The sequence below is a fragment of the Panthera onca genome, chromosome C1 (assembly GCF_046562875.1).
Source record: "Panthera onca isolate mPanOnc1 chromosome C1, mPanOnc1 haplotype 2, whole genome shotgun sequence".
NCBI classification, from domain to species: domain Eukaryota; kingdom Metazoa; phylum Chordata; class Mammalia; order Carnivora; family Felidae; genus Panthera; species Panthera onca.
Window position 1 is genome coordinate 196,499,443 of NC_138346.1, and position 14,448 is coordinate 196,513,890.

Sequence of the window (14,448 nt, forward strand, 5' to 3'; positions counted from 1 at the left end):
TTCTAGGACTGAACCCTCAACCTATGGGATCTGAAGTGATCTCTAAGCAGATAGTGTCAGAATTGAATTGAACTGTGGGATACCCAGCTGGTGTCAGAGAATTGCTTGGCAGTGTGGGGGAGGAAAACAACAACAACAACAACAACAACCCACATACCAGGCTTACCCAGAGAGAAGCTCAAGTGAAGGTATAAAAACATTATTAATATGTCTGGAACAGACAAATCCATGGGGATGGAAAGTAGATGAGTGACTGCCAGGGGCTGGGGAGGGGGAAAAAGAGGAGTGAATGCTGATGAGCACAGGGTTCCTTTTTGAGGTAACATACATGTTCTGGGATCGGACAGTAGTGATGGTTGTACAAACTCCGTGAATTATACTAAAAACCACTGAATTCCGTGCTTTGAAAGGGTGGATTTTAAGGCACGTGAATTACATTTTAATGGTTTTTAATTGCAGAAGAAAAATCTTTTGAATCCCCTGTAGCAGCGAGGGGAACTCTAAATCTGAACTCCTTTGCTAAGCAACTCACGTACCCCAGGTGCATAGCCTGGGACCCTAGCAGTGTGAAGGAGGCTTTATCCTGATGATAGACTTCCAGTCGAGAAGACATCACTCTCAGGGCCCCTGGCACTGGATGTGGCAGTGCCCCGGGGCCACCCTGTTATGGCAGTTACTGCCTGAGTAAGTGACACCAACCTCCATGTATTTGTATTACTCCTACTGCCTTGCAGACCTGCAAGGAGAGTAAGGGTGCAGGTCTCCTCAAGACCTCTCAAACACCCATCTCTTTGCTCTTTATCTTTGGTATGTATTTCCAGAGCCGTGTCAGATATTCAGTTGCCCCTGTGTTGGGCCAGGCCTTAGGCTGGGTATTGGGTTCACACCGAGGCCCCTCACCAGTCAGGAGATGCAGCTCTAGGGCTGAAGGGTGGCAGGCAGCTCTGACCCCTACCTCAACCCTAACAGCTCACTCTTCCTCATGACACCAGGCATCGCGGCCTATGCAGAGGAAGGAGATGAGTCAGAGAAGCTGGGTGCCAGTGGGAGAGACTGCAGCCAGGTCAGGACTGAAGCAGAGGGCATGGGGTCACCAGTGTAGGGTGGACTAGGCCCTGGCCTAGCCCAGGCTGCTTTGTGAATTGAACTGCTAGATTCCACTGAAGTATTAAAAAAAAAAAAAAAAAAAAAAAAAAAAACCTAAATATTTATTTGCTTCATATTTACAAAGTAGGAAGGAGACCAAGGGAGACCCCCAAGAACACCCCCACACCTGGCTGACCAGGCCCCTTGCGCTGCAGAGGAGGCAGACACAGCTGGAAGGGACAGGATTTATGTTGCATACTTGAACTACAGTGAGTGTAAGACTGGTCCTATTTACAGGGCAGAAACACTACAGGTGGGGCATGGGGGGCAGCAGAGTGAGCACTAGAGTCCTGGCCAGAGGGTGCCCCTGCTTGCTGCCTTCCCCAAGTCTCCCAGAGGCATCTCTGCGGCCCCGCTAGAGTTCTCCAGGGGTGGGGGGGAACGGGGTCCGCTCACATGATGCTCGCCGGCGTGAAGACAGGGCCCACGCACAAGGTGTCTGTGATCTCCCAGCCACAGGACAGAGGCTTGCACATGCCCTCGGTGTCCTCGTCCTGTTCTGCAGGCAGCAGCTGCCCTCGAAGGGCTTCCCTGCAGGCAAGAGAGGGGCACTGGAGGCAGCCAGCATGGGGCCCACAGGCCAGAGGCTCCTGAAGGCCCCTGCACCAGAAGACCCAGCCCCCTCGGTATAGGGTTCCCACATGGGCCCCAGAGCCCAGCCTAGGGCAGGAGTGGGGCAGGTCTGCTGAACTCTCCCCGCACCGCTCTATTCTCCCCTATGGTCCACTTCCACAGTAAGGGGAGAGGAACCCACATTTATCGAGCACTCACACTATATGCCAGACGTTGTGCCAGGCACTTTACTTACAGTGTCTAATTGTATCCTCCCCCGAATCATATAAGCGCAGCATTATTGTCCCCATTTTACCGGTAAGGAAGTTGAGACCCAGAGAGAAGTGACCTGCGCAAGGTCACATCCTTAGAAGGTGGTAAAACTAGGATTCAATCCAACTGTTTCCATCTAAATCCCACAATCTTTATAGCCCAGGCTTAGGACTTTAAAAAATAAAATCATCTCCTGCCCCCTCTCAAAATCCCTACGAACCTACCTACCCAGGTTGATAAATGGCTGTACCATCTGACCAGCTGCTCAGACACAAGTTGGGAATCTTGTTCTCACACCCAGTCCATCCCTGCCAAACCCAGCTCCAGAATTCCCTCACAGGCACCCATCTCTCTCCATTCCCAGTGCTGCCACCATCTCTAGCCGGGGCCACACGGCCTCCCTGCTCTGCTCCTGCCACCACACGATTCAGGCCCAGGTTCGTCTTTCCAGGAGGCAAATTCCTGTCCTTGAGTCATCATCAGCTTCTGTTTGCTCTCAGACGCTGCTCAGCCCAGTCTCCCACCTGCAGGAGGGCCTCCCTCTTTGCTGATGTGTGCAGTTGGTGATCAGGCTGTTCCCTTCTGGCGGAAGGCTCCCCAGGCCAAGCACCCTCTGTCTGTCTCCTCATCGCTCAAAACGGATTGGTCCCGTTTCTTAAAAAGTATCAGTGGTGGGGCGCCTGGGTGGCGCAGTCGGTTAAGCGTCCGACTTCAGCCAGGTCACGATCTCGCGGTCCGTGAGTTCGAGCCCCGCGTCAGGCTCTGGGCTGATGGCTCGGAGCCTGGAGCCTGTTTCCGATTCTGTGTCTCCCTCTCTCTCTGCCCCTCCCCCGTTCGTGCTCTGTCTCTCTCTGTCCCAAAAATAAATAAAAAAACGTTGAAAAAAAAAAATTTAAAAAAAAAAAAAAAAAAAAAAAAAGTATCAGTGGCTCTCTACTGCCTTCAAGATCAAGTCCAACCTGGACCTGCAAGGCCCTCCTCCATCTAGTCTTCCGCACAGGCCACTCCAGTCAGGCACAACTACTTGCAGCTCTGTGAATGGACTGGACTCAAGCCCCCCGCATCTCTCGGCCCAGACTGCTCCCTTTCAGCTTTCCTGCGCCTGGCTGCCTCCTCCGTACCCATCAGCCCTGACCACCCCTCCCCAGTCTGCCGTCTCTCACTCCCCAGTACCTTTCTGCCCTCTGCGCCAGTGTCCACGTGTGCAGGTCACCGTGCTGTCTAAGGTGCTCTTTTCCCCCCAGGGCCCAGCACAGAGCCAGGCTTGAAAGCAGGATGTTTTGCCGGGACTTCTTTGATATGGGGAATTTTTTGGCATGGTCATTTTAATACATCAAAATTTTTTGTTTCTAGTAATGAATAAACTGACTCCCCACAACCTCCTCTGTTTGCTTAAGGTGGAGCTGGGATGGGATAAGGAGGCCTGTGTGGTAGATTTTTTAAGTTTGTTTCAGGCCTTGTCACAATATCCCTGAGGTCACAATGGCTGCATCAGTCCATCCTGTGCCCTTGCGGGGAGGAGGTACAACCAAGGACTGTTGACTGGATGAATGAAATGTGACTTTGATGCTGCGCCCCATCAAGCGGGGGTTGCTACATTGTTGGGGGGAGGGGGTCCCTCAAGCATCTAGTGTGTCCCCCAGGACACAGGCAGCACTCACTCCTGAGGCCCAACATGGAAGTCCCCCCAACTGCTCCTGCCTCCCCAGGCATCTCCCAGCCCCGAAAGGGGGCTCTTCACCACTGACCAAAACTCTCTGTGATAGCACGGATCCCGCAGAGTTGTGTGCAGGTGAGAGGAAATAATCATATGATTCCTGACCTAAGGCCTGACAGGCTCAACAAACGTGACTTCTGTCTGCCTTGTGCCCCCCTTGCCACCCTGAATCCCAGCACTGGCCCAGTGAGGCAAGCAGGGCTAGTGTTGTGTGCATTTCCTGTGAGGCTCGGCCAGCAGGCAAGTCTTTCCCGGGCCACAGAGCAGCCACCCAACTGGTCTGCTCAGTCCACATCTGCCCTTGTCCTCCCTTATTCCCCCCTGAGTAGCCACTGTGGTCTTTCTAAAATCCAAACCTGACCACGTCACTCCCCTGCTTCAAATCAGTCCATGATTTGCACTGCTCAAAGCCCTTCACTCGGCTTTCAAGGCCCTTCCCAGATCCAGCCCTGCTCCCTCTCCAGCCACAGCCAGCCTCATTTTCTTGAAGGCAGCATGCTCACTCCCTGTTCCTTCTGCCTGGAGCCCCCTACTGCGTCCTGCTGGCTAGCTCCCATTCATCTACCACCTTCTTTCCTTTGGGGAAGTCGGTCTGGGCATCAGGGAGGGTTCTCAGGTTCCACAGCCCAGCCTTGCCCCCCGGTATTACGAGGAGTGCCTGTCTACCTGTCTGTGTCTCTCACAGGGTGCTGAGCTCCTCAGGGGAGGCTCCATCTCATTCATGGTCATGGCAAGGTGCCAAGTGCAGGCCTCACTTGGAATCAGCAGCCAAGAGCTACTTGTCAAGCTGGATTACATGCAAGCCAGTCTCAATTCTCAGATTTACCCCCTTTCCCTACCTGTTCCCTTCTCCTCCCCGACCCCCTTCTCAGGGCCCCCTTACCAGGCCACCCGGGACATGGCATACGTGACTCGGCATGTCTGGGCCCCCTCAAGGAGGGAACCCATGCCCACAGTGTAGGCGCCCATGTTCTCAAAGACCAGCCAGTCCCCTACGTGTAGTTGCGGCAGCCACAGGCCCTCAGCTATGCAGTCACAGCCATCGACCACAGGGCCCCACAGGCTGCTGCTGTACAGGGGCTGCTCCATGGATGATTTCTGCAGGAGACAGGGATAGTCACATTGAGCGCAGCCTTAGCATTCCTCCCTCAAAAGCTTTCCATGGCTCCCATAACCAGTTTAATAAAGACTGGATGGGCACGTAAGGCCCTCCAGCTTCTCTGCGCTCATTGCCTTATACATTCTGAAGCCACAATGCCTGGTCTTAAAGCCAGCCTCCAAGACTTACTAGCTGTGTGACCTTGGGCAAGGTACTTAATCCCTCTGTGCCTCAGTTTGCTCATTTGTAAAATGGGAATAATTGTAGTACCTATCTCCTAGGGTTACTGAAAGGATAAGTGAGCATATGTAGAGCATTCATAACAGTATCTGGCATATGACAAGGGCCCAGTAAGGTAGCGCTATCATTATTGTTATTGTTACCACCTCCTCGCTTTAGTCTTCACTGGCATATCTGCCGCTTTCCGAACCTCTGTAGCTCTTCCCCCTTCTTCAAATCCACCTTGACCTCTGGGCCCAGCCCTGGGGCTCCCTCTTCTATGAAGGCCTCCCAGTTGCTCTCATTGCCATGCCAGGCCCCATCGGAGAAGCCAGAAGTACATAGGTGAGTAGATCCCACCCTCCCTTGGGCTCTCAGACAGGGGAGGAAGATGGGCCTCCAACAGATAATCACAGGGTGGCCTGGCAGAGGTCACAGAGGACCCCATGGGGTAGACAGAAATTCCTCCCATTCAGGAAAACTGAGGCTCTGAGAGATTGAGTGGCTTGCCCAAAGACACAACCACCAATTACATAAAGTGTATTTTCTTAAATGACTGAAAAATCCAGGAAAGAACTCTGTAACACAGACCATTTGCTGACAACCAGTGCAATTTGTCACAGTGTGGGATCCTGCCAGGCAGGTCCTAGAGGAGAAGTCATGACCAAAAGATGGACGTGAGCAAACCCTGACTGCCTTTTAGTCCCCTTGTCCATCCCTGCTGTGCCATGTTCCAGTCACTCCAGTTGCCCTGGGCTCCCAGGGAAACCCTGTTTCCCTTCCCCCAGCCCCAGCACACCCCATGATGTTCCCTGAGGAACACCACCAACTCCTAATTTTCCTTCAGATCTCAGCTACAATGGCTTCGTGAAAGTCTTTGCTAAAGCTCCATGCTCCACCCACAAACTTTGCCTTCATGGCCTTTGTCAAAATTTATAATTAGGTATTTGTGAAATGTATCTGCTCAGGCCTGTCTTCCCTGTCAGACTATAAGTTCCATGACCCCAGAGATCATGAATGACCTCCTTGTTCACCCCACCGTCTCCTCCATGCCTAGCAATCTGGCATATAGTAAGTGCTTTTATGAATAATATCTTTTAAATGAATGAATGAAGGGGTGCCTGGGTGGCTCAGTCGGTTGGGCGTCCGACTTTGGCTCAGGTCATGATCTCGCGGTCCATGAGTTCGAGCCCCGTGTTGGGCTCTGTGCTGACAGCTCAGAGCCTGGTGCCTGTTTTGGATTCTGTGTGTCTCTCTCTCTGACCCTCCCCATTCATGCTCTGTCTCTCTCTGTCTCAAAAATAAATAAACATTAAGAAAGAAAAAAATTAAAATAAATAAAATGAATGAATGAATGAATGAATGAATAGCAAATATGAGTGGTGAGAAAGGGAAGGAAGGAAGGAGAGAGAAAGGGAGAGAAAGAAAGGAAGGGAGAGAGGAATAGAAGCCATCCAGAGTCTAGAAGGAGGTAGTAGAGAAGACCAATGAGGAAAAAGAAAAGGTGCTTCAATTCCTTAGCCAGCAGCAGGAATGCATAAAATTGAGAAAGAAAAGCCACAGATTCCATAGGCAGAAAAAATATTCATGTATATGAGAAGTTAGTAAGCCATTAGTCTCATTAATAAAGAAAAACATGCACATATTAAAAGTCAGAAATTCAAACTATCCTATATTCATTAATTGATTCATTCAACAAATACTTATTGAGCACCTACTAGGTGCCAGGCTCTGATCTAGGGGCTGGGAAGTTCATATTCTAAAAAAGGGAGACAAATACATCCTTGTTCATATAACTTAATGTTCTTGTTTATGAGCTTTTTGTTAATAAGTAAAATTGATCTCAATTGCTCTGAAGTATTTCCCTTAGCTCCACTTCTTAAAAAACATTAAGCTAATTTCTAAAGCTTTTGAGGGGAAATTCTATATATGGATCTATGAGGATCCTGAGAAAAGAGGTTCCAAAGGTTCTTTCACAATAAAGTAAAAAGAAAAGACACACTTGCATTATAATGAGTTCTCTTCTTATTAGTGGCATAAATAAAAAATCAGTGAGGAAAAAAAATTAACTTCGCAGGGAATAATGCAAAGCTATCCTTTTGCCATTTAAAGCCATTTTTTTAGGGGCACCTGGGTGGCTCAGTCAGGTGAGCGTCCAACTCTTGGCTTCAGCCCAGGTCATGATCTCATGGTTTGTGAGTTCAAGCTCCACGTCAGGCTCTGCACTATCAGTGTAGTCCAAGAGCCTGTTTGGAATTCTCTCTCCCTCTCTGACCCCACCCGACTTGTGCGCTCTCTCTCTCTCTCTCTCTCGCTCTCAAAATAACTTAAAAAAAATTTTAAGCCATTAAAAAAACAAAAACAAAAAAATGTGCAAAATAAATATTCCAAAAGCATGTGGCAACACACTTGTTAAGTCCTCGCTCTTTTTATGAGTCTGGAAACTGAGTGGAAATGGACAAGCACCTGTAAAAATATCAGCTGCCCAATATGCTACGAGGCCCCCCTCTGTGAGAGGGCAGAGCATGCCCACCACTACTTCACAGCTCATCTGAGAGGCAGCTGCAATTCCCATTTTACGGATAGGAAAGTCAGAGAGTGGAAGTGACCTGCTGCAGATTCTGGAGGATGTTAGTAGCAGAACTCCGAGTGGTCCTGGACAAGGGGCCTCCTAGCTGCACCAATGGGCTGCCTTCCTCAAAGAGGCCCAATAAGTAAGTGGATCCACAGAAGAAATAAGATCAAACACTTAAAATGTTTAGTGGCCCTGATAGAGTCCTCACATAATTCCCCAACTTTTAAAGAATGAATCAATAATCCCTATTCTACATAAAGTACACAAAAATATTTTAAAAGGAAAAAAATGGAATGAACAAGAGCAGCACACAAAAAGGCGAAAAAGCAGAACAAAAACATATGGTCACAATTTAACTTATGAACATACAGGAAAATCTGAAATGAAACCGTAACTAACCAAATCTGCCCTCCTAGTCAAAGAATCACCTTCAGTGATTTCCTTCAATATGGAACAATATAGACAATTTGCCTCTGTATGAAAGGCAGGGACAATATGAGCAAGGCGAACACTGACTTCATCATAATATGGAAAATACAGATCTACAATTGAAATCTAATTTTCCTAGTACATGTCAGTATGGCATTCAATAGCCTATACCGTCTATTCTTGATTAAAACTACAGACAAAACAAAATCAAACCCCACAATGCAGAGAAACTATTTAAAATAAAGAGGCAACTCTAACTTAATGGAAATACATTAGAATGGCCTCATTTCAGAACCAGAAGCAACCTGAGTAATTAAGTTCAGCCCTTCATTTTTCAGACGAAGAAACCAGAGAAACAGGCTGAGATTAAGGTCAGTTACTTAGCCAGTATATGGTAAAGTCAGGACCCATGTCTTCTGACTCCAAGTCTGAAGCTTTCTGTCACCATTCCTATCTTATATATCATCTAATAGCCATTAGGAAAAAAACATTTTGAAAGGTATAGTATATAGAAAATGAAAAAAAATAAAATATCACATTGCACATAACATGTTTGCTTACCTGGAAGATCCAAAGGGAAGGAGGTAATTTATTAGAGGAAATGAAGGAGTCTCGGCATGCAAGCCATTATCTCAGCTCAAAAACACAGGGAAATGTTTCCATTCACAATAGTAATGAAAGCATTACGTTATTAAATTCTTGGATGTACTTGGGCCACAATAACTTATTCAAAGAAAATAATAAAACCTTAATGAGAGAAATAAAATACAAGAGCTCTACACTCTCTTAACTGGAAAAACTTAGTAAAGCAAAAAAGAGAATTCTTCCCAATTTAATAGATTAAGTAGACTACTACTAATTAAAACCCCCAAGATATTTTTCTGAATGTTAGACATGGCATGATAAAAGAATAAATGTGAGCCTATCAAAGAATACTAATAAGCAATAATGATAGACTCAATTTTGTTAAATATTTAATTCCTACAAAAGAATATTTATACCATGTGTAAGATGTAAAGAAAAATGATAAAATGAATATCTGTGTATCCACCACCAGCTAAAGAAATATAAAATTTCTAATATCTTTGAAACTCCCGCGTGGCCCACCCAGTGACATGCCACTTCCCTAACCCCTCCAGAAGTAACCATTATCCTGAATTTTGTTTTCATGATTCTCTTGCTTTGTTTTCCACAAGCATAGTATTTAGTTTTGTACACTTCTGAAATTTATGTAAATGAAATTATAGAGTATATAATCTCTGCAACTTGCTTTTTTTGTTGTTGAAACTTACAGTCCCAAGATTCATCCAACTAATATATATATATATATTAGTTGGATGAATCTTGGGACTGTATATACAGGTGTGTATATATATATATATATATATATATATATATATATAGCCATAATTCACAATATGCTGCATAGAATTCATTATATGGAATACACGGTAATTTGTTTATCTATTACCCTGCCAACAAACATTAATGTTGTTTCCAATGTTTTATATTATAAAAATTGCTCCTGTGAACATTCTTGTATTTTTCCCCAAATACATATGGGAACTTGCTGGAAGATATGTTATACACACGTCTAACTTTACCTGAGTAATGCCAACTTGTTTCCCAAAGTAGAAATACCAACTCCTGTCAGTGTCTAAGAGATCCAACTACTCTATACCCTCACCAACTTTTGATATTGTCATGCTTTGTTTTTTTCTAATCTAGTCAGTAGAAAATGGTGTCTCCTCATTTGTATTTCCTTGATTACCAAGGAGGTAGAGCACTTTTTCATTTTCTATTTGGATTTCCTCTTCTGGGAAATGCCTGTTAAAGTCTTTTTGCCTTATTTCTGTTGCTTTCTATTTTGTATTGCTTTTCTTATTTTCTTAAGATTCTTACATAAGAATCCTCCATATATTCTGTCTACTAATCCCTTATCAGTTTATATGTGTGTTTCCATATTTTCTTACAGTGTGTGATTCCCTCTTTCCTTTTGCTAACAGATGAACAGAAGCTCTTCATTTTAGTGTAGACAAACATCAGTTTCTTCCTTTTTGGTTTTTAAGAGATTTTTCACTGTTCTTCCTCGTTTCAAGGTCAGACAGATATTCTCCTATATTGATATCTGGGATTTATATTCACATGTGCTGTGAGATAGGGATTCAATTTCATTTTTTGCATGTGGACAATCAGGTGTCCCAGCATCATATATTAAACAATCCCCAGTGATCTTCTTTGCAAGCCCTATCAAAAATCAAGTTTCTAGAGTCTAAAGTCTAAAATTAATCAATATCTTCCTCTCAGTTAAAAACCCTAGAACACCAACTTGGTCACTTTACCTCCCTACTTACATTCTCATGTTGTCCAGTGTTCTATTTGATCTTATTTGTGGCAGAGGCTGCTAATTGCCTACCCCAGCAATTCCAACCCTCAGTTTTTGCTAGGAACATGACCACCTAGAATAAAGACCATATTTGCTAACTTTCCTTGCAGGTAGTTAGGGCCATGGGACTAACATCTTAGCCCCATGGCTATGTACTTGTAAAACACAAGTGTTATGTGGCTACTTTTAGGAAGTTTCCTTAAAAGACAACTGGCACATCGGCTTTACTTCTTCTTCTTTCCTGTAAGGGCTGGCACTTCATTTTGTATCTACCAAGATGAGGACAACACCTAGAAATAGGTACAAGTAGAAGCAATATGGTTCCATATGACTCTAAAACCACTATACCAGTTCAGGATTGCCTGTGTCTAGACATCTACATGAGCAAAATAAGCCTCAGTATTTCATTCAAGTCATGTAAGTTGGGATCTACTCACAGCTGAACCTAATCACACCTGAAACCTATTTTTAACCCCACAAATTAACTGTTATTGTTGGGGTGGTGGTGACAGTCAATGATCCTTTGGATATACCCAAATATTTAGCTATCTTTGGTCACCATTCCTTCTTGCAACTCAGACCATCCATCTGGAATCATTTTCCATATGCCTGAAGTATATTCTTTAGAACTTCTGTTTGTGAAGGTATGTCTCTCAGTATTTGCTTTGTCTGAAAATGCCTACATTCCATACTCATTCTTGAAAAGCAATTTTGCTGGATACAAAATTCTAGGTTGATACATTAAGGCTGCTACTCCAGGATCTCCTCCTTCCATTGTTATGGGAGAAAAATAAGCTGTAAGTCTGTCATTATTCTACAGGTAGTCTTCTATCTGTCTCAATTCTCTCACTAGTTTTAAGATCTTCTCTTTGTCCATAGTATTCAGTTTCACTAATGTTTGGGATTTGTTTGGATTTCCTAAATCTGAAGATAGGTCTTACTCTCTCCCAGTCTATTGACTCTCTGCCAGTTATTAACTTTTTATCTCTCAGCCCCCAATCCACCCTTCTTTGCCTTGCTTTGTGGTACTGGAGCTGAACGCTATAGACTTTCCTTATTTGCCAGGTAGCTCTAAGTTAGGCTTTGTCAACAGAGGTTGCTGGCAAGATCGGGAAGAAAAGACTTTTCCTCTTTTAGTATGCTGTTTTTCTTTGTGGCCCCCTATGGCTCAGCATATGAGGGTCTGGTAGTTCTTACCTCAGTGGCCTTCACAGTTCAACCTTGGCCCACACCCTCCAGCAAGTTTCCTCTCCACTCAGCAGCAGGCTGCCCCTATGAGTCAGTTGTTGTGGGCACCCTCTGACAAGTTTCTTTGTCACTGGCAGGCTGCATGTCTCTGTGACAGTCACAGCCTTTCTTCAAAGGTTTCAACCTCAGCCTTGGAAGGGGGAGCCCTCCTTTGAGTTGCTTCCTTCTTCACTCTCTCTTACCAGTGGTAGTAACTGCTTTTGACTCTTTTAGTAATTAACCATATATAAATGTTGACAATTCTTTATATTAAAATTTCCCTGTTCAAATTACTGGTGTGGTTTCTGTGTCCTCATGCAATCTCTTCCTGAAACTATGATTATAGTTCAGACATTATGCCTTCTCACTCTATCTGCCACTTCCTGTGCCTTTCTTATTTTCTATCTCCATGTCTTTGTGCTACATTGGCATAATTTCTTTAGCTCTGTCTTCCCATTCTCTAATCCTCTCTTCAACTGTCTCTAATAGCTTTGCTTACTCTGTGCACTATTGCAATTTTCATACTTTTCATTTTTAGAAGTTCTATTTAATCCTTTTAAAATCTGTTAGATAATATTTTTATATTTGCTTATTCTTTGGTGTAATTTTCAGTTTCTTATTTCTTTAAACATTGTAAATATTTTGTTTTATCTTTAACATATGATAATTCTAATACATGAAATAATTGCAGGACTGATTCTGCTGTCTGTGACTTCTGCTGGCTTTCCTTCAGGGTGACCTATTTCTTTGTGTTTTGTGATTTTTTAATGTGAGCTCATGTACTTTGGCACTTGTGAGAATTCTTAGAAGCCTAGGCTGAATATTTCTACTGCAGAGAGAAGTTGTGTTTGCTTCTGCAAGATAAAATAAATTCTAGCCTTGAGGTTTATCAGACAACACATCAGACAATATGAATTTGGGCAACAAAGCCAGGAAAAGGCTGGCTTATGGCTGTAAATTCTTAATTTTGTGCCCTCTTCCAACCACTACCAAGGTCAAAAAGACATATTTTGTTGTTGTTGTTGTTGTTGTTGTTGTTGTTGTTGTTGTTGTTTTGCTGGCCTCCTCTGTGGGACACGTGTTTTTTGGTTTACCCTTACACTGATGATGATGTACTTTTGGGGGGTCCACAGCTTTATGTGAGGGATCCTATCAGATTCCCCATCCTGACTGAGTCCCTAGGAACCCATGCAGCTATCAAAACTGAAGATCAATGCTACAAGGATTCAGCATACACTCCCAGAGAGAAACCAGTTTCAGAGTTAGGTTTTCTCTCTAGGTTAATTAACTCATTTGACTCATATTTGAATAGTCACTATTTTATGTGCTTGGGACACAATGGCAAACAAAATAGACAAAGTCCTTGTCCTATGGGGTTTACAGTCTAGCAGGAGGGAGGCAAACAACAAAATAAAGAGGTAAATTATATAGTATATTGGGAGATAATAAATGATATGAAATAAAAGAAAGAACAGAGCGGGGGAGGGGCAGGTTGCAGTTTTATATAAAGCGTAAGGTCTCACTGAGAAGATGACCTTTGGTCAAAGATGGAAAGGAGGTAAAAGAGTGAGCCCATGTGGTACTTAGAAGAAAGGTGATCCGGGCAGAAGAGCAGGTGCAAAGGTGCTAAGGCAGGAATGTGCCTGGGGGAGTTTGAGGAACTGCAAGGAGGCTGCGGTCACTGCAATGGGATGAGCAAGACCAGAGAGTGGTGAGGGAGGGGATCAGAGAAGAGACAGGGCAGGTCACAGAGGGCCTTAGAAGCCCCTGGAGGACTTTGGCTTTAATCTGAAGTGGCATGGGAACCAGAGTAGGGTTTTAGGCAGTTTTAATAAAACCAGACATGATTTGACTTACGTTTTTAAAGGATCTCTCTGGTTATTGGGTGGAGACTAGACTGGCTTTCACTCTAAGTGGAGATGCCTGCTTTGATTTAATTTTGACCTCTGAAGGATCCCCTGCTTTCTTGTAAGTCAGGATCCCGTTTTCTTTGTTGTCAGTGGGGCGGCTGTTGAGAGTATCTAGACTACCACGTTGCTGGAAATAGAAGGCACCCTACTGGTTTTCTAAACACAGTACAAAGCTATTGTCAAAACACTACGGAATAGGCTGAACAAGGAAAAAAATTATCAAAAGGTCAGGATAAAGACAAGACATAGTTGAAAAAATAAATAAAACTAGTGTATAGTATGGCAAAGAGTAATTTTAAAAAAGCATTAGGAATCATTACTTAAGGATTTTTAAGATAAAAACTAACCAGATCCACACTTGACAAATGCTATTGCAATACACTCAAGACAGAGTCCTGCTTTTTTAACCATAAAACACTAGAATAAAATACAATGGCAAGTAAGAAAGCCCAATCTTGTCAACAGAGAGAGGGTCTTCAGGTAGAGTGGAGTGACTGAAGCTTGTACCCTGAATTCTGGTTCCCAAGATTCTTATAAAACTTCTGTGGTACTTACCTCATCTGGGCCCCTCTCCACACCCAACTATAGCTTGCATTTATAAAGTGCCAATTCACATTTATTAAGTCGTATCTTTAACCCTAAATATATGTCATTTTAGACCACTCAATGAATGCTTAAAATGTTTATACATTAAAAGTCCACCTGGGGCACCTGGGTGGCTCAGTCATTTAAGGTCCGACCCTTGATTTTGGCTCAGGTCATGATTGCACAGTTTGTGAGACCAAGCCCCAAACTGGGCTCTGTGGGCTCTGTGCTGACAGCTGGAGCCTGCCTGGGATTCTCTCTCTCCCTCTCTCTCTACCCCTACCCCGTTCTCTCTCTCTCTCTCTCTCTCTCTCTCTCTCTCTCTCTCTC

At 44.3% G+C, this 14,448-nt stretch overlaps 1 protein-coding gene and 1 long non-coding RNA gene across 5 annotated transcripts in view; one reads left to right on the plus strand and one right to left on the minus strand.

Annotated features, from left to right (window-relative positions):
* Positions 1–1,317: 1,317 nt before the first annotated feature.
* AZIN2 (antizyme inhibitor 2) overlaps positions 1,318–14,448 on the minus strand; it is a 33,412-nt gene continuing 20,281 nt past the window's right edge. For 3 of the 4 annotated variants that reach the window (XM_078452089.2, XM_078452090.2, XM_078452093.2), the window contains 2 exons: positions 4,572–4,786; positions 1,318–1,677 (listed from right to left, as the gene is read on the minus strand). In XM_078452089.2, the coding sequence (XP_078308215.1) occupies positions 1,539–1,677; positions 4,572–4,786 (354 nt within the window). In that variant the 3' untranslated portion in view covers positions 1,318–1,538. The remainder of the gene's footprint in view (positions 1,678–4,571; positions 4,787–14,448) is intronic. The other variant, XM_078452091.2, reaches the window with a different exon arrangement.
* Positions 3,493–4,915, plus strand: LOC132672689 (uncharacterized). The gene is made up of 2 exons (XR_009607644.3): positions 3,493–3,763; positions 4,374–4,915. It is a non-coding gene; the product is annotated as an uncharacterized LOC132672689 (long non-coding RNA).